The 18,276-nt window shown below is 42.3% G+C and overlaps 1 protein-coding gene across 9 annotated transcripts in view; it reads left to right on the top strand.

The window, feature by feature from the left end:
- The first annotated feature begins 702 nt into the window (after positions 1–702).
- Positions 703–18,276, top strand: part of TCP11L1 (t-complex 11 like 1) — a 44,914-nt gene continuing 27,340 nt past the window's right edge. Inside the window, exons 1-6 of one of the 9 annotated variants that reach the window (XM_087423168.1) lie at positions 705–1,179; positions 2,490–2,554; positions 3,372–3,558; positions 11,810–11,942; positions 13,170–13,290; positions 14,290–14,510. In XM_087423168.1, coding sequence (XP_087279294.1) covers positions 3,396–3,558; positions 11,810–11,942; positions 13,170–13,290; positions 14,290–14,510 — 638 coding nt within the window. In that variant the 5' untranslated portion in view covers positions 705–1,179; positions 2,490–2,554; positions 3,372–3,395. Of the gene's footprint in view, positions 1,382–2,489; positions 2,555–3,371; positions 3,559–11,809; positions 11,943–13,169; positions 13,291–14,289; positions 14,511–18,276 lie in introns of all 9 variants that reach the window. The other 8 variants (XM_087423167.1, XM_087423173.1, XM_087423166.1 and 5 more) reach the window with 8 other exon arrangements.

Genomic DNA, 18,276 nt, shown 5'->3' with positions numbered 1-18,276 from the left:
CACGTACAGTTTATTTTTTAAGATTAGGCACAAAAACTATTCCTACTGTGTAGTTTGCTATCTCACTGCTCCAGGCCGAGACAAGCATGGTTTTCTCCGAGCAGCCCCCAGTCGCCCAGCGCCGACACAGCGACGGCCCCTCGCCGGGGACGGAGGGAGAGGAGGCTCGGAGCGGCCGTCTGAGCGGGGCATGTCCCCGCCAGAGCATAACGCTCCGAGTACCCCCCGACAGGACCCCCGCCCTCGTCTTCCCGGGACTAAAGCCTGGCTCTTCCTAGGGACAGCGTGGCCGTCACTCAGATAAGAGACGACCTCAACCGAACCGGGCCGGCCGTCCCAGGGAGGCGCGGCTGCCCAGGTGGTGGGCGTGACCTTAACAGCCCACAGCAGCGCCGAACGCACTCCGCGCCGCTAGGCAACACGAGGGTATCCTGCCATCTGACAGCGGCTGCGGCCGACCCGCCGCTCCTTTCCGTGACCTGACCTCGCGTCCCTCCCTGCCGCCAGCTCGCCCGTCCGTACGGAGGCATGGCGCCGCCCACGGGGAACCGGCCGGCGCGGAGCCCGCCCTCCGCCCGTCCGTACGGAGACATGGCGCCGCCCTGCTCGCGGCGGGCGCCACGCAGAGGGCTGCCGCCCCTCCCGGCGCTGAGGAGCGGCCGCCCTCCTTCCGAGCCGGGCGGGCGCGGGCAGCCAGGGCCGCGGCCTCGGAGGGGCGGACGCGGAGCCGCACTGCTCCCCGCCCGGTCCCGGCCCGCGCGGCAGGAGGGCGCACGCCCCGAGCGGCGAGGCCGGCCGCAGAGGCCTCTCGGCCCTGCCGCGTCGGTCGGCCCGGCGGTGCCGGGTGCAGGCGAGGCGGCGCAGGGACGGCGGGCGGCCGGGGCGTAGGGCGGCCTGACCAGCCTCCAGGCCGTGCTCGGGCGCGCCCCGCCCCGCCGCCGCCCGAACAGTTGTTGACAACGGCGTCCGGGCCTGCCCTGCGCGCCAGACGGAGCGACTCGCGCGCGGCGCAGAGCCCTTCTTTGGCTGGAAGACCCTTTTTGCTGGGGGGCTTTTGTATCCGGCGTGGGCCCGGCGTGCAGCTCGGAGAGACGGTCTTCACCGCGAGTGCGAGGAGCTCCCAACCTCGGTTCCCTCCCAGGCGTAGCAGGCGGGTGTCGTGGAGTGAATGAGCACACCGTAAGCAACTGCATGGCTCCTCTCTGCGTCCTGTCGCCCCACAGCTGTAGTTAGCGTTTATGGGAAGCCCGTTGTGTGCTAGCTCTTGTTAGGCACGCTCTGTCGTTTAAACTTCCCCCAAACCGAAGAGGTAGATAGCTGCGTTTTACAGATGAGGAAACTGAAGTTTCACAGCTAGAAAAGAGCCAGATTCGGAACCCAGGTATGTCTGAGACCAACGCCCATCCCTCCCACATACACTGACATCACAGAGATGACACAGCTCTCAACAAATACTTAGTGGGTATCTCTTTGGGGGATAGACTTACACGCATGGAGCATATGCGGGGAATATGGTTGGTCTTGGCCTTTAAGAAGTTAAAAATCTAGGTGGAGAGTTTTTAAAAAATAACTAGCAGTTTTACACTCTGCCGTCACCCCGTCTTTCCATCTTCATCACCTGCCACTTTTTCTTTACTTCTACTTATTTTCGTTTGCCTTCACTTTGCCCTTTGAGTGAAATGTCCCCTTTTTCACCTCCTCTCTCTCTCCAGACATTTTTTAATTGCGTGAAATCCTACTCTTTCCAAAAAGACCAGCTCAAATGTCACCTTTTCCGGGTAGGTTATCCCAGCCTCCTTCCAGTCGGAATTAGTGTCTCTGCTATATTCCCTTAGTGATTTCATACTGCCATTAAGGCTTAAGTCTCACTCTGTGTCCTTGTAAGCATGTCTTTCTGCACCTCTAGACCATGCCTTCTCATCTTTCTATTCGTATTTAAATAAGCATATTTTGAATTGGATTTAAGGCGGTGATGAAAGCCAAATGTCTAGTCATCAGCCCTATAGGAGTTCAGAGAAAGGTGCAAACACTGATGAGTTTGGGACTTGAGCCACATCTTAAAGGGATGGCGTTAGTTTGCTAAGCTGAGCGCTGAAGACCTGGAAGTCCTGCCTTTCCTCCTCACTGCGCAGAGTGAGTTACTTCATCCTTCCTGAGCTCATTCCCAGCATGTGAGGAGGATAAAATTAGAAGTGTTTTTGTTTGTCCTTTCTCATAGAATATGCTGGTAATGTTATGTTTTGGGTCTTGGAACATTTCCAGAGCCAAATGGGATTTAGGACAGAGAGGAGATGGGTGTCTGGAGTAGGATGTTGGAAGGTAAAAGGGCAGTATATTAAAGCAACCTTTATATTAATAATACAGGCCTGTCATTCAGTAACTGTGATTCAGTAAAATGTCAGTTCCAGTAACTAAATTCTATTTAATGGAGGTATCTGAAATTTCAGATAATTATGTCAAGTGATTGTTCTCCTCTGTCTAATGTGCAGAAGAGAGTCTGCCAAATCTCCTGAAAGCAGTAGACATTTCTTTTGATCCATGGATTACTTTCCAGGTGTGTAATAAAGTCTAAATAGTGTTTATGAAAATGTTTTCTGGCCTTCAAGTGCTAATAGTACAAATGCTAATTATTTTTAGTATTATAAATGTGGAAACATTGTGTCTGTCTTCTCCCTTAATTGGAAACATTGTTCCTATTCTAATCAGCTGCTAGAAAAGTTAAAACCCCACCCAAATGCATATATTATGGTTGTGTGCAGCTTCCTACTTTACTCACCATCTTTTCCTGCTGATTGGCAAGGAGTTAATAAAAATATTTGCCCCACACATTCTTCTTAAAATTCTCTCTTTTATCTGTCATCTCGGGTATCTTATCCACATAATAAGATCAGGGAACCAACTCTTCAACCCAGTATATTCACTTGGAAGCCTGATTAAAAGCATTATTTCCAAAAGCATGTATTCCAAAGCTGACAGTTTTCCTGTCAGCTTTTAGGAATGAAAGTAAAGCATTTAAGAATTGAATCATCCTTTGATTAAAATAGAAGCAGGCAGTTTATAGTGTTATCTTCTAACAGTTTAAGGCCCCATGTTCTCGTGACGTGGTACTCAGGAGTGGGACAGAAATATTCAAGCTTCTTACTCTCTCTCTCGGGTGCAGATCCATAAATTTGATCAATTACAAGTGTCATTTTACAGATATCTGTTGAATCGTTGAAGTAGAATATTATAGCTGGATAAGATCTTAGCAAGCCCATTTCTTTTGCAGATGAGAAAACTGAAAGCCAAAGAGATTAAGTGATTTGCCCAGAGTCACACTGCTAGTTAATGACAGAGCTAGAATACTTTGGTTCATTTTTTTTCTTTCCTAGGAAAGTGAATAAACTTAATTGAGAATGTCTGAAAACCTTGACAAGTCCAATATCAATGAAGCAGGAAAATCAAAATCAAATGATTCTGAACAAGGCCTCGAAGATACTGTGGAAGGTTCTGAAGAAGCTTTACAGAAAAAAATAAAGTCCGGCTCTCCCAGCACCCAGAGAGTGCAAAGACCTCACTGTAAGCAAATCTGACTTTGGTTAGAAGCAATATTGTCATTGTTTTCAGATGATATTTTTATTAGGCTTCCTTGTACAGGTGGCCCTGAGCTAGGTTCTAATAATATGATAACATTGCCAATAATTAGCATTTAAGAAGAGCAGCAGTTTCTCAGCTGGCAGCCTAGTCACTTGTGGGTTTTCAATTCCATGAGAAATTAAGATTTTAGAATAATGTCCAGAATGTTCCTGTCTTCCTCTAGCCTCTGTGACATTCCAGTTTCTCTGAAGTGTTCTGAGAAATAGGAGGGTGGAGTGCAAATCGCAGCTTTATTTATTTATTTTTTTTTGTGAGGAAGATCAGCCCTGAGCTAACATCCATGCTAATCCTCCTCTTTTTGCTGAGGAAGACCAGCTCTGAGCTAACATCTATTGCCAATCCTCCTCTTTTTTTTTTCCCTCAAAGCCCCAGTAGATAGTTGTATGTCATAGTTGCACATCCTTCTAGTTGCTGTATGTGGGACGCGGCCTCAGCGTGGCCAGACAAGCGGTGCGTTGGTGCGCGCCCGGGATCCGAACCCGGGCCGCCAGTAGCGGCGCGCACGCACTTAACCGCTAAGCCAGGGGGCCGGCCCCAAATCGCAGCTTTAATTAAAAGTGTTTGAAAAGTCTGAGGCAGGTTCCAGCCGGGACTGTGTTGGTGTATGTTAGGAAAAAAACGATTTTTGAATGTGAGTTCACCACATCTAACTTCCCTGCCTGGGGGCTTAGTTCCCATGAGGTTGAGGGGATTCACTTTGCTGAAAGTGTGTGAAGAAGTCATTTCAGCTCCCTGGTGAGGAGCAGGCCTCCTAGATGCGGGGGGGCCGCTTTCTGCATATATTCCCAGCAGTGCCCCAACTCATGTCTTTTATTAAGAATACTTACCCTTTTTGAAGTGAGTCTAAAAATGAAAATTTTCAGAGTGAGTGTCATAGTCTAGGAATGTCAGTGTTGATGCTGTCTCTTTAGAGTGTAGATGATAAGTAATTCTCCATCTTTGGAGTGCAAACATTTTTGGGTTTGAGGTGTGTCTCCTTTAAAATTATGAAAGCCTTTCCCAGGTAATTTATTAGTCAACATAGTATTCTTATAGCAGACATTAGCGGACCCCCTTTTATTGTGGTTTATTGTCACATAGATTTTGATAAGTACACTCCTAGGTCACATTGTGTTCAGGGACAATGCATGTGTCAGGCCTTGTCTCCAATACGTATAGTTAGAAATCTTCTGTTTTCTCATTTTTAAAATGAGGAAAATACACTTATCTCTTAGGATGGTTGTAAAGATTAAATGAATTCATGTAAAGCATTTAGAACAGTGCTTGGCACATCATAAATGCTTAATAAACATTAGTTGTTAATACTACTGCTACTAACGTGTCGTCTGTTGCGGTTAAAGACACTGAGACTGCCTGCTCTGCCGTAGGTGTGGATGACCAACACGATGGTGTTATCATCTGCAGTTTCTGAGAAAGGGGGACCTTTGGTGTAGATCTTAGTCATTCTTTGATGGATGGCCTTGCCTTTGGTGTCCTGTCGGTTTGATGGCATGACTCTAAATTAATGTCAAACCAACCCTAGATGACATTATCTGAAATTGTATGTAGTTATGTCCTTAAGGCAAGAATACTTATCCGGGGACCCATGATCAAGTGTTAGGGAATCCAGAAACAGCCAAAAACAGTGTATCAACATTTGTGTGTATATTCTTTTTTCTAGGAAGAAGGTCATGGAAGCTTTCATTAAATTCTCATAGAGGTACATACCAAAATGAGGTTTAAAATTGGTGCCCTAAAATCTTCCTTCTGGCTTTCTTGCTCTTTCTCCTTATAGTAATAGGGAGGTACAGGGCTGTGGGCCCCAGTGGTAAAGCTAAGACCCCGCAGTCTCAGGACCAGGTCAGGAGGCATCACTGCCCACGCAGAACATAAGTATACATTTACAAAATGGGGATGAGCTGGCTGCAGACATTTCACCCACACTGTGTACATGTGTAGCTCCTGAGTTTAAAGTAACTCTGAAATCACATCTGGAATTAAACAAATTAAAATGTAAATAGCAAAAAGATAACCTTTAGTCTTGCAAGTTATAATACAGAGTAATCTTTCTTTTCTTTGGTGAGGAAGATTCACTCTGAGCTAACATCTGTTGCCAGTCTTCCTCTTTTTTTTTTTTCTTTTTTGCTTGAGGAAGACTAGCCCTGAGCTAACATCTGTGCCAGTCTTCCTCTATTTTGTATGTGGGTCACCGCCACAGCATGGCTTGACTAGTGTTGTAGGTCCATGCCCAAGGTCCGAACCCACGAACCCCGGGCCGCTGAAGTGGAGCGCACCAGACTTAACCACTACACCACAGGGCCAGCCCACAGAGTAATATTTTAAGGGTAGAATTGCTATTGGTAACTGTGATATTGTGATTTATAATAAACATGTATTTGGTCTTCACCCCATTTCTGGCACAGAGCTCCTAAAACCATTGGAATTTCCTAAGTAATGAGAACTATAAAGGTGTTTTTTGTTATGTTAATGAAGTCACTTTTGGAAAGCCCCTGGGTAACCTCAGGAAGGGGGCTGATTGCCAGGGGACCCAACCCTGTGATTGGAGAGTTGGAACTTTCAGTCCTACCCCAGACCTCAAGGGAGGGGAGAGGGGCTGAAGGTAGAATCAGTCACCAGTGGCCAATGATTTAATCAAAAAAGCCTATGTGATGAAGCCTGCACTTCCAAGGTGGTGAGTACATGGAGGCGCTGGGAGAGGGGCGCTGGGAGAGGCATGGAAACTCTGTGCCCTTTCCCCACGCCTCACCCTATGCATCTCTTCCACCTGGCTTTTCCTGAGTTACGTTCTTTTATGATAAACCAGTAATCTAGTAAGTAAAATGTTTCTCTAAGTTCTGAGAGCTGGTCTAGCAAATTAATTGAACCCAAGAAGGGGGTCATGGGAACCTCCCATCCAAAGCCAGTTGGTTAGACTCGCAGGTGACAACCTGGACTTGTGATTGGCATGAGTGGTGTCTGAAGTGGGGGCAGTCTTGTGGGACTGAGCCCTTAACCTGTGGGATCTGACGCTATCTCCATATAGTGTCAGAATTGAGTTGAATTGTTAGGACCCCCAGCTGGTGTCTGAAAATTGCTTGGTGGTGTGGAGATAAAACCTTGCCTAATCCGAGGTGTTGATTTGATTCTGAAAGATGATCTGTTCCTTAAACAGAGAGATCCTCAGAGTAAGGACCGGTAACTATAACTCAGTGATGTCTCCTCTGAGATCATCTATTTCTGTATACTTTAATTCTCTGCTCACAAAGCACTATCTGCTCTAGTGTTTAATCATCTCATTGACCAGTAAAAGATGCCGTATTCAGATGAAAATCATCAACTGTTATTCCAGTTAATATTTACCATTTAGCGTTTTGGTTTATTATATAAAGTCCTTGTGAGTTTAATTAGTAGGTCCCATCATCCTTAGATAAATGGATGACACTGAGCTCTTACATTTCTAAAGCTTATGACTAGGGTTTGAATTACAGTGTCCCTATATTCAGTCAATCAGTCAGTGGCTATTGAGTGCTTACTGTGTATCAGGGACCTAGCAGTGAACCAGGCACATCCCACATGGTCTCTGTCCTGATGGAGCTTGCAGTCGAGTGAGAAAGACAAAGCAACAAGACCAAGTTTCCACACAATGTAATAAGTTCTGTGGATAAGCTTCACCGACTCACTGGGTAGGAGCTGTTTGGGTGATGTTTGCCATCTGCCCTCCATAAGTGTTCATCCACTTTTGTGACTAGAAGCATCTCTTTAGAATGTGTAGACTTCTCAGATCCCAGAATACCTCAGTAAAGAAAGGTAGAGTAGGACCATTCTAAATTAGATCTTGGTTCTGTTTTGGAATCTGTTCTCCAGCCTTCCAAAGGGCGTGTTTAACTTAATGTGGTTTCCAGTTTCTCTAACAGGTCGTCAGTGCACAAACTCTCTTAACAGAATTTAGCAACAACTTAAGCTTTATATTGCGTAGTAAAATAAATTCCAGGGAAAAATACATGTAACCTTACCATTTTTCGTGGTACTCATTACAACTCAGGTTCTCTTCACAAGTTGAGTGGAAGCCAGGTTGTCCACCAAATTGCATCTTTAAAAGTTCTCATTTATGAAATTGGTAAATTTGAGAACTTTCAAAAAAACAAAAGAACCCACCCCACAACCCTATAATTAGCATGCAATGAGTAATTCCTGTGTATGTAGATCTGCAACACATCCTGATCATATCTTAGAATTGTAGCTTTTATCTTTCTTGATCAGGTACCCTCATGATTAAGTCTGATTTTAAGCAGTCTCTAACTTGGACAACTCCTGAAAACCACCTTCTTCCTGGTTGTCTGATGTTCTCAGCACTTGGTACAAGGTGTTTAGTCCCAAATATGCCCAAAACACTGAGAACACACTTGCCTAGGCTTTGGAAGAGCCTCATCTTTCATGGAACATCCTTCCGTCTTCTCTCCTTTTTGCATATTGGGAAGTAGTGGGCCTGGGAGATTTAACTGGCTTGTTCAGGGTCACACTCTACACAGACTAGAGGAAGCAGAGCTTCTTCCTGATTTGCTCTGTCCACTGCATTACACGACCAGGCAGCGTATAAACGCTGTCCATTTGTCGCTACCCAAATGCCTAAAATTGTTGAAAAATAGTAAATGTACTGAGAGAACTTGGTGTGTTTCTTTTATTTTCATAAATTTAAGATCAGACATTTTAGTATTTTTGCAAAACCAAGGTTGAAACAAAACTCGGAAGCCCTGGTGACAATCTCTACATTTCTTTTTAAGAGATTAGAACTTGATGGAGTTTAATAACTCCTGATGCATGACATTGATATACCACAGTGGAAGTTCCATTTTCTAATAAGTGGTAACAGATAATAGTAGCTTGAAGAAATTTAATAATCAGTATATATTTAGCAAATCGCTACTGAGTGCCTTAAAATTTTTCATTAACTTTATTGAGGTATAATTTGTACATAATAAAATTCACCAATTTTAAGTGTGCAATTTGATGAGTTTTGACAAATACATTTACAATTGCATCACTACCACCACAGTCATGAGCTGCTGGAACATTTCCATCACCCCTCAAAATTCTTGTGTCCCTTAGCAGTAAATCTTTTCCCCCCACTCCCAGCCCTTGGCAACCACTGATCTGCTTTCTGTTGTTATAATTTTGCCCTTTATATAATTTCATATATAGTCTTGTATCTCACTCTTTCACTTTGCATAATGCTTTTAGGATTCATTCATATTTTTGCATGTGTCAATAGTTTATTCCTTATTTATTGCTGAGTGGTAGTCCATTGTATGATTATCCTATGATTGGTTTCTCCAATCTGCAGCTGATAGACATTTGGATTAGTTTCAGGTTTTGACTTTTGAATAAAGCTGCCATTAACATTTGAGTACAAGTCTTCACTTGGCCATATGTTTTCAATTTTCTTGGGTGAAGACCTGGGAGTGGGATTGCCGGGTCATGTGGTAAGTTATATTTTACTTTATAAGAAACCAAGAGACTGTTTTCCAAAGTGATTGTGCCATTTTGCATTCCCACCACTTATGCGTAAGAGTTCCAGATGTTCTGCATCTGTGCCAATGCTTGGTATGATCAATCTCTTTAGTTTCGGCCACTCTAGTAGGTGTGGTATCTCGCTGTGGTTTTCATTTGCATTTCCCTGATGATTAATGGTGTTGAGCATCTTTTCATGTGCTTACTGGCCATTTTTTATATCTACTTTGGAGAAATGTTTCTTCAAATCTTTTGCCCACTTTTGATTGGTTGTCTTCTCTTATTTAGTTATAAGAACTCTATATATTCTGGATAAAAATCCTTTATCAGATATGTTTTGCAAATATTTTCTCCTATCTGTGGCATGCTTTTCCATTTTCTTAATAGAATCTTTTACAGAGCAAAAGTTTTAAATTTTGATAAAGTCTAGTTTATCAATTTTTTCTCTTATATTTTGAGCTTTTTTAATCCTATCTAAGAAATTTTACCTAATCCAGGATCATAAAGATTTTCGCCTATGTTTTCTCCTAGAAGTTGTATCGTTTTAGCTTTTATGTTTAGGTCTGCAGTCCATTTTGAGTTAGTTTTTGTTTATCGTGTTAAGTGAAGGTGAAGGGCTATCCTTTCACATAGATATCTAATTGTTCCAGCACCATTTGATAGAAACCCTAATCTTCCCTTCTTGACTACATGCACACGTGGGTGTGTTTGTGTCAGTCTGCGTCTAGATCCTCTGCTCTGTTCAGTTGATCTGGATATCTGTCTTCATGACAAAACCACGCTGGCCTTATTGTAGCTTTATAGTAAGTCTTGAAATCATTTAGTATAAGTCCTCCAACTTTATTCTTCTTTTTCAAAATAGTTTTGGCTTTTCTACGTCCTGTGCATGTCCTTTTAAACTTTAGAATCAGGGCCGGCCCCGTGGCTTAGCGGTTAAGTGCGTGCGCTTCGCTGCCGGCGGCCCGGGTTCGGATCCCGGGTGCGCACTGAGGCACCACTCCTGCAGCCATGCTGAGGCCGCGTCCCACATACAGCAACTAGAAGGATGTGCAGCTATGACAGACAACTATGTACTGGGGCTTTGGGGGAAAAATAAATAAATAAAATCTTTAAACTTTAGAATCAGTTTAGCAGTTTCAACAAAAAAGGATTTTGATTGGGATTGCGTTTTATCAATAGACCAATTTGGTGGAAATTGACATCTTAATAATATTGAGAATTGAGAAGATCTATCTCGGCTTTGATTTTGGATATTTATTATATTTTACCAGTATCCATTAAGCAAATTTTATTGTTTATTTAGTATTTTTATTAATATTCTCTGGAAATGCTGAGAAGAATCTTGTGAGTTTTCCTGACTTTCCCTTATGTGACCAAATAAAGATTTTTACGAGACAGGATATGACCAGCTCTTAGATTTGGTTCCTTTTTTCAGTGAGCAAAGGAAAAAATAAGGAGGAAAATAGCTTTTCACTAACCTAAGAAGATCTTTATAACTATTAAACCCTGTGCAAACCAGTGACGTTATTTATCTCATTTTTTAAGCCCAGATCGTATCACTATCACATAAAATTAATATAGTCACCTTCTAGGCCGGTGTTTTTCAAAGTATGGGGTCTGGGACCATCAGTATCAGCTGGAGACTTGTGAGAAATGCAGGTTCTCTGGCCCCACCCCAGACCAGCTAAATCAGCAACACTGAGAGGGGGCCCAGCAACCTGTTTTCACAGCCCTCCCTCTGATTCTGATAGCCGCTAAAAAACTATCATGGACTTTTTTTAAAAAACAGCTTTGTGGAGGTATAATTGATATACCAAAAAATGCACGTATTTGATCATAGACTTTTTAAGAATAGGAATTACTCTTTGTTCCTTGGCTCAGAGCACCTGGGGAGTATGAGAACTTTCTGGAAGATAAATCTCAAGCTTTATCTAAAGAAAGAGAGCAGAGACAAGCTAGGAGGCGATGGCAGCAGTTGTTACAGAAGTCAAGGCTCCAGGACCTGGAGAAGGGGCAGTGGGAAGAGAGAAGCAGAGATGACTCTGAAGGTTTTGATTCTGTGGCCTGCACTCCGCAGAATTCTGTGTCACCCACCCTCTGATTTGTTCATTGGTCCATTGCAGAACTCGCATGTTCTGTCTCAGAACTGTGGCCAGGGTAGTGGTTTCAGCATTGTGTAAATAGCACCTGACACCGTCAAGTACTCAGTGCTGTTTTAATGTGGGGAGGTTCATTCGTGGCACAGTGCTAGTGTGGAGCAAGGTGTCAACAGTGATGGGAGCAAAAAGGAGCTCTTAAATCTGGTGTCTCCTTTTCTTCGTTTAGGATACACTGGAGGAAGAGAGATTGGAAGATAAACCCTCAGCTTGTTGGAAAACTGATAGGCTGTAACTTAAAAAAAGTTTTTCTAAGTCTCAGTTTACTGTGATCATCTTCCATTGACCAGTCTTAGTGAAAAACCGATGTTTTGAGTATTGTAAATGATGTCTGCTTTTAGGATGCTAGGTTAAAAGAAAGCATGAATATGCAATAGGTAAAACTCTGTTGTTTGAAGTTGCCAGAATATTTTCATAAATAGAGGTGTAACTGACATTATTAGCTGGTACTAGAACCACTGCCTTCTCCTTACTTTAATAGCAATTCTAATCTAGAGAAGCAAATCTCTTAGGTTGGGTTTTTGTTACAGCTAGTCCTCCTCGATTTGTGACAGTGGAAGAACTTTTAGAGACAGCAAAAGGAGTCACTAACATGGCTCTAGCCCATGAAATTGTTGTAAACGGAAACTTTCGGATTAAACCAGTTGAATTACCAGAAGACAGGTAAGGTGGTTACTGAGTTATCTTGTTTAGTAGAACACTGCCATTTCCCAGTTCTAGAAATGTTTTCTTCACTTGATGTCAATATATTCACATATATTTTTCCTTTTGTATGTTGTTGCTAAAAAATATTCCTTATACTAGAACTACTGGAGTTTGAAAGTGGATCTCAGAATCACTGATCCTTCAAAATGTACATCAAAGGTCTGGAAATCTCCTGTGGAAATCTTTCATGTCAGCTTCTCCCTACTCCCTAGTATTTTGCTGCCTCATCTTGTGTCTTCTTTGCATTGTTTCATTCATTTCTTCGTTGTAACTACCACATTGTACTGTGGTTGCCAGTTTACTTGTGCTCTTCACCAGTCTGTAAACTACAAAGACAAGGACTGTGCGTGATTCTCCGTATCCCCAGAGCCTGGCACATATATTGAATCTAAAACTCTGTTGATTGGAAGGTGTACCTTTTAAAATGTATTATCATAGGAAAGAAAAAACATTGCCCATTACAATTGGGGAAGTGCCATGAAAAACGTTGGGATTCTGTTAACAAAGGAGGAATGGCTCCTGGGTTGGCAAGCTGTGGTGTCTCTCACATGAGGCTTCTAAATAGGACTTTGCAAACATTTTTTGTATGTTCTGCAAAGATAGTACTTTTTCACATTAATCACGAAGAATTACTTGTTTTGCTCTCATGACATAAAGACTACTGGGTTTTTTTTGGGTTTTTTTTGTGAAGAAGATCGGCCCTGAGCTATCATCTGCCAATCCTCCTCTTTTTGCTGAGGAAGACTGGCCCTGAGCTAACATCCGTGCCCATCTTCCTCCACTTTATATGGGACGCTGCCACAGCATGGCCTGACAAGTGGTGCGTCGGTGCGCGCCTGGATCTGAACCGGTGAACCTCGGGCCCGCCGCAGCGGAGCACGCGCACTTAACCGCTTGTGCCACTGGGCTGGCTCCTGTAAAGACTAGTTTTAATGAGGTTTTATATATAAGTGGTTATAGTTTGGTACCTAATTAAGCAGTTGTCCCATATATCACATGGGAATAGTATATTTTTAGGAAATAAAATCTTGCAACCTATATATAAGTATGTCTGGAAAATCTTTCCTTCATCCAAATTATTTTAAAAATTTCTCATCCTAAACCCATAGAATTTGTGCTTTTGAAAGTGATTTGAGGCTCAGATATTTTGTTTTTGCTTTTTTTTTTTGTTTCATTTGCCTCCAGCTTGGAGAAGAGAGTAAAGGATATTGTACATAAAGCTTTTTGGGATTGCCTGAGTGTCCAGCTCAGTGAAGACCCCCCAGCCTATGACCATGCCATCAGACTGCTTGGAGAGATCAAAGAGGTGAGGGCCGAGCCCGTGCAGTGCTGGCCTGGTGTGCGGAGTGTTTCCTCAACCTCTCTGTGTTACTTGGCTGAAGACTTTAAAGAAATCAAAGGATCAAGAAGTTAAATTACTTGCCGAAATGTGGATTTAGAGTATTTTTGGCTTAATGCCCTTTTTAAAAATTTCAAACGAGCTATGATAACCTAAAGATATTACTCTTGTAAGGGAAGAAAGGGTTCATATTTTAAAAACAGAATTATTCGGGGGCCGGCCCGGTGGCATAGCAGTTAAGTGCACGTGCTCCACTGCGGCGGCCCGGGGTTTGCAGGTTTGGATCCCGGGCGCACACCAACGCAGCACTTGTCAAGCCATGCTGTGGCGGCGTCCCATATAAAGTAGAGGAAGATGGGCACGGATGTTAGCCCAGGGCCAATCTTCCTCAGCAAAAAGAGGAGGATTGGCATGGGTTGTTAGCGCAAGGCTAATCTTCCTCAAAAAAAAAAATTTTTTTGAAGAAAACAGAATTTTCTTTAAACAAAATATTTTGCAAAATATAGGTGATTTATAAAATTTTTAATAGGTGTGGACATTTTCAATTTATAATGGCCAAAAAGTGCTTCAGTCTGTGGGATCGAGAAGGCATTCAGAGGAAGGCAGGACTGTTTCTGCAATACCTTTAGCATCAGAGAAACAGCATATCATGGAGATTGGCGTCTGTGGTTGGCTTACAGGCTCACAGTAATTAATGTGTTTTCCTTTTCTCACTTTTAACAGTTTTTTCTTCTTGTGTCCAGTTGATTGCTACCTAGCACTTAAATGGCAGCTTAAGTAAGCTCGTCTACATGATTTGTAAGTGTGTTTTTCTGTAGATTTGTTGAATAAGGGGTTAAAGTATGTACAACATTGTAGTGATGATCGGTAAGTCCTTATTTGGATAGTCGTAAATCCCTTTACGTATAATCAGAGATGATGTCTGACTAAGCTCCTTTGATTGAACTTTACTGTACTCTCTTGTAGACTCTCTTATCTTTCTTGCTGCCTGGTCATACTAGACTGAGAAACCAGATAAGAGAAGTCTTGGATCTGGATCTGATAAAGCAGGAGGCAGAGCATGGAGCCCTAGACATTTCCAAGCTGGCAGAATTCATTATTGGCACGATGGGGACACTGTGTGCACCTGCTCGAGATGAGGAAGTGAAGAAACTCAAGGACATTAAGGAAATAGTGCCCCTTTTCAGGTATGGGAATTGTGTTCATCACGTGTGCACCTAAAATACAGAGCTTGTCTTCAAGTTTAGACTTCCTCAAGTGTACATATTCATGCATTAAAAAGAAAATTTAAAAAGCAAACATTTTGGGGCCGGCCCGGTGGCGTACTGGTTTAGTTTGTGCGTTCTGCTTCAGCGGCCTGGGGGCGGGTCACAGGTTCGGATCCTGGGTGTGGAGCTATGCACCACTCATCAAGCCACGCTGTGGTGGGATCCGAAATACAAAAAAGAGGAAGATGGGCACGGATGTTAGCTCAGGGCCAATCTTCCTCACCAAAAAAATAAGTAAAAATAAAAAGCAAACATTTTGTAAAATATAGAAAAGTAGAAAGAATGAGAAAATTCACCCATAATTTTACCATCCAAAGGCACAATTACTGTTATCATGTTGATGTGTATTAGTTTTGTTTCCCTTAACATTGTATTTTGAAAAATTCCAAACCTACATATAGAAAAGTTGCAAAAACAGCAGTCAACACTCATATATCCTTTACATCCATCAGTTTTTAGCATTCTGTCAATTTGCTTTATCTTTTTATATATATGTGAGTATGTATGCATATGTGTATATTTTTTCCCCCTGAACCTTCTGAGGTTAATGGCAGACTTTGTGACCTTTTGTCACCCACTAGGTGCTTTGAGAAACTCAAAGGTGGGTTTGGAAGCAATTAACTGTTTTTCCAAGTTGTTTCTTTTCCTTTTGTGTGTTAAGGAGATGTAACCACCAGCCATCCTGAAACTGACCAAGCCTCACCACAAGAGCTATGCCCAGGACCTTTGCCTTATTTTTAATGCAAAGATCTCTCCAGGAGGAGCTTAGGCCTCATTGTGTGGAAGCATGTTCTCCAACTGAGCCTGTGCAAGCGAATACCCACCTCTTGCTTTTGAATATTCATTCCCCAACCAAATGAAAGTTCCTGCTTCCCTTTGTTCTGGGACACCATGAATTTGTAAATGATTCCTCATGGCCTCCTATTTGCTGCAAATACACTTTACTTTGTGAGACAACTTCCACTGGTGCAGAGTCTTATTTAACTCACCAGGAGGCAAGCCCACTTGGTTCAGTATCAGTTTCACCCTTAAACATTTCAGCAAGTACCTCCTAAGAATATGGACATTCTCCTACGTGATCAAAATACAACCAAGACATTCAAGAAATTTAACATTAATATGATGCTGTTAACTAATATATAGTCCATATACTTCTTTTGAATGTTTATTTTTAAATATATATAATTGTGATGAGATTTATATATATATTTTTTTTTTGAGGAAGATTATCCCTGAGCTAACATCCAATACCAGTCCTCCTCTTTTTGCTGAGGAATCTTGGCCCTGGGCTAACATCCGTGCCCATCTTCCTCTACTTTATATGGGATGCCGCCACAGCATGGCTTGACAAGCGGTGCGTCCATCCACACCTGGGATCCGAACCCGTGAACCCCGGGCCATCAAAGCGGAGCATGCAAACTCAACTGATATGCCACCAGGCTGGCCCCGAAATTTATATAATTTTTATGCCAATATGGGCAAAGGATTGACATGATGCTGCTTGAGAATTTAGATTTTTGGTTAACTGCTTCGTTCTATTTCCTGTAAACAGGTAAAGGTGTTATGTATCAAAATGTCGGTAGGCAACATTGCTTGCTGGGAAAATGACCTCTAATTGGTAAATTGCATCTGGACTGAAAGGAATGATAATGAACTATAAATACTGGATGAGACACCATACTTTGCACGTGGAGTAGGGTAACTGTTGTAACAGCATGCCTCTCTTGGAGACCCTAGAAGCTGAACCATAGAGTTGTTACCAAATATATTGGGACAGGAGGCTTTTAAAGCCAAGTGGCTCCCTCATGTCTGAGTTGTCTGCTCTTGGCTGATGCTGTTACCAAACCAACTGGGCTTGGCTCCTGATGAGTTAAAAAAAAAGTTGTCTCACAAAGTCAAGTGTATTTGCAGCAAATAGGAGGTCATGAGGAATCATTTCCAAAGTCATGGCTGTCCCCGAACAAAGGGAAGCAAGGACCTTTATTTCTGATAGGGAATGAATATTCAAAAGGGAAAGGTGGGTATTTACCCGCACAGGCTCAGTTGGAAAACATGCTTCCACACACTCTGCAGGTTATGGTAACAAGGCCTAAGCTCCTCCCAGAGAGGAGACTTAGCATTAAAAATGAGGCAAAGGTCATGGGCGTAGCTCTCATGGTGGGGCTTGATCTGGTTCAGGGTGGTTGGTGGTTGCATCTCCTTAACATAACAAAAGGGAAAAAAACGACTTGGAAAATGCTTCCAAACCCACCTTTGAGTTTCTCAGGGCACCTGGTCAGTCACAATACTGTAACTCTTGCTGAAGAGGAATGCTTGGTGCTGCCCTGTTGGCAAACTGTGTGAACAGACGATGCCAGACCTGTGGCTTATGGTAGTCTTGTAAGTCTGAATGTTCAGTTGAACCTAAGACTTCCTGGTGGGCCTTGCAGGCCTGACTTTCTTTGCCAACATTATACGCTAATCATTTCACTTATTCTTTAATTGAAAGTGTCATTGAGATAATTGTATATTCACATGGAGTTGTAAGAAATAATACAGTACACTTGATCCAGTTTCCCTGATGGTGACATTTTGCAAAGCTGTAGTATGTCACAGCCAGGATATTGACATTGATACGATCCACTGATCTCATTTCGATTTTCTGTTTTACTTGTATACCTTTGTGTGTGTGTGTATGTACATTAATTTTTATACACTTTTGTCACCTAAGTTCGTGTATCCATCACCACGTTCAAGATGCTGAACAGTCCCAACACCACAGGTGTCTTGTGTTGCCCTTTTATAACATAAGCCTTAAAAATAAAACAGCCAGTTATATTACCAGCAAAGTGAGTTTATTCGGGAATAGCCAAAGAATTGCAATTCGGGATGTGTAGACCATAGCCAAATCCAACAATCAAAGGAGGAATTTGGAAGGGGTTGTTTGGAACAAAAGTCCATTGGAGAAAAGCAAGAATTCAGGGTGATGATGGTTTCTCATTGGCTGACTTGCTGAGGTAGTCGATTTCTGTTTGGGGTGCAATGTACATTTCTCCCTATAATTAACAATTCTTTCCTGTTGAGGACTTCTGTTGGGGTCTGTAATTGACTATCTTTCCTGTAATTGACTTGGAGTGCATGGGCGCTCCCCCTTCTGGCCTCTCAATTCCATCTTAAATGAGGTTTCCTGTTATTATTTTTCACAATAACCAACTTGTATTATTTTTTTAAACTCCCCATAAGCATTTTCAATGGCTGCAAAATATTCATTTGCATAGATATTACTTATTTCTCTGTTAAGATGGACAATTAGATTATGTATAATTATATACTCTTTAACCTTGCAGTGAAAATCTTTGTGCACAAAACTTTTTTCTGTATTTTAGGTTACTTCCTAAAGATAGGTTCTTAAAATGGGATTACTATGTCAGAGGATAATGAACAGTTTTAAGACTCATTGCATGTTACCAAGTTGCTTTACAAAAGTTTTATAGGCAAAAAAGTTCCCTTTCATTTCCAGCTTTCTTGATATCATTATGATATCAGTATTCATTGCAGACAAAAATTCCCTGCATTTGATACCTCAGAGTTTAGAAAGTGCATTGAAAAGACTTCCTAAAGTAGTTATTGATTTGTTCATTCATTCAGCAAGCTCTTATTGAGCACCTCTTATGTGCTAGGCATCGTGCTCAACATTAGAAATAAA

This window comes from Ceratotherium simum, chromosome 34 (genome assembly GCF_057802395.1).
Source record: "Ceratotherium simum simum isolate JZ-2026a chromosome 34, ASM5780239v1, whole genome shotgun sequence".
Lineage (NCBI taxonomy): Eukaryota > Metazoa > Chordata > Mammalia > Perissodactyla > Rhinocerotidae > Ceratotherium > Ceratotherium simum.
This window is presented reverse-complemented; position numbering and strand designations above follow the sequence as displayed.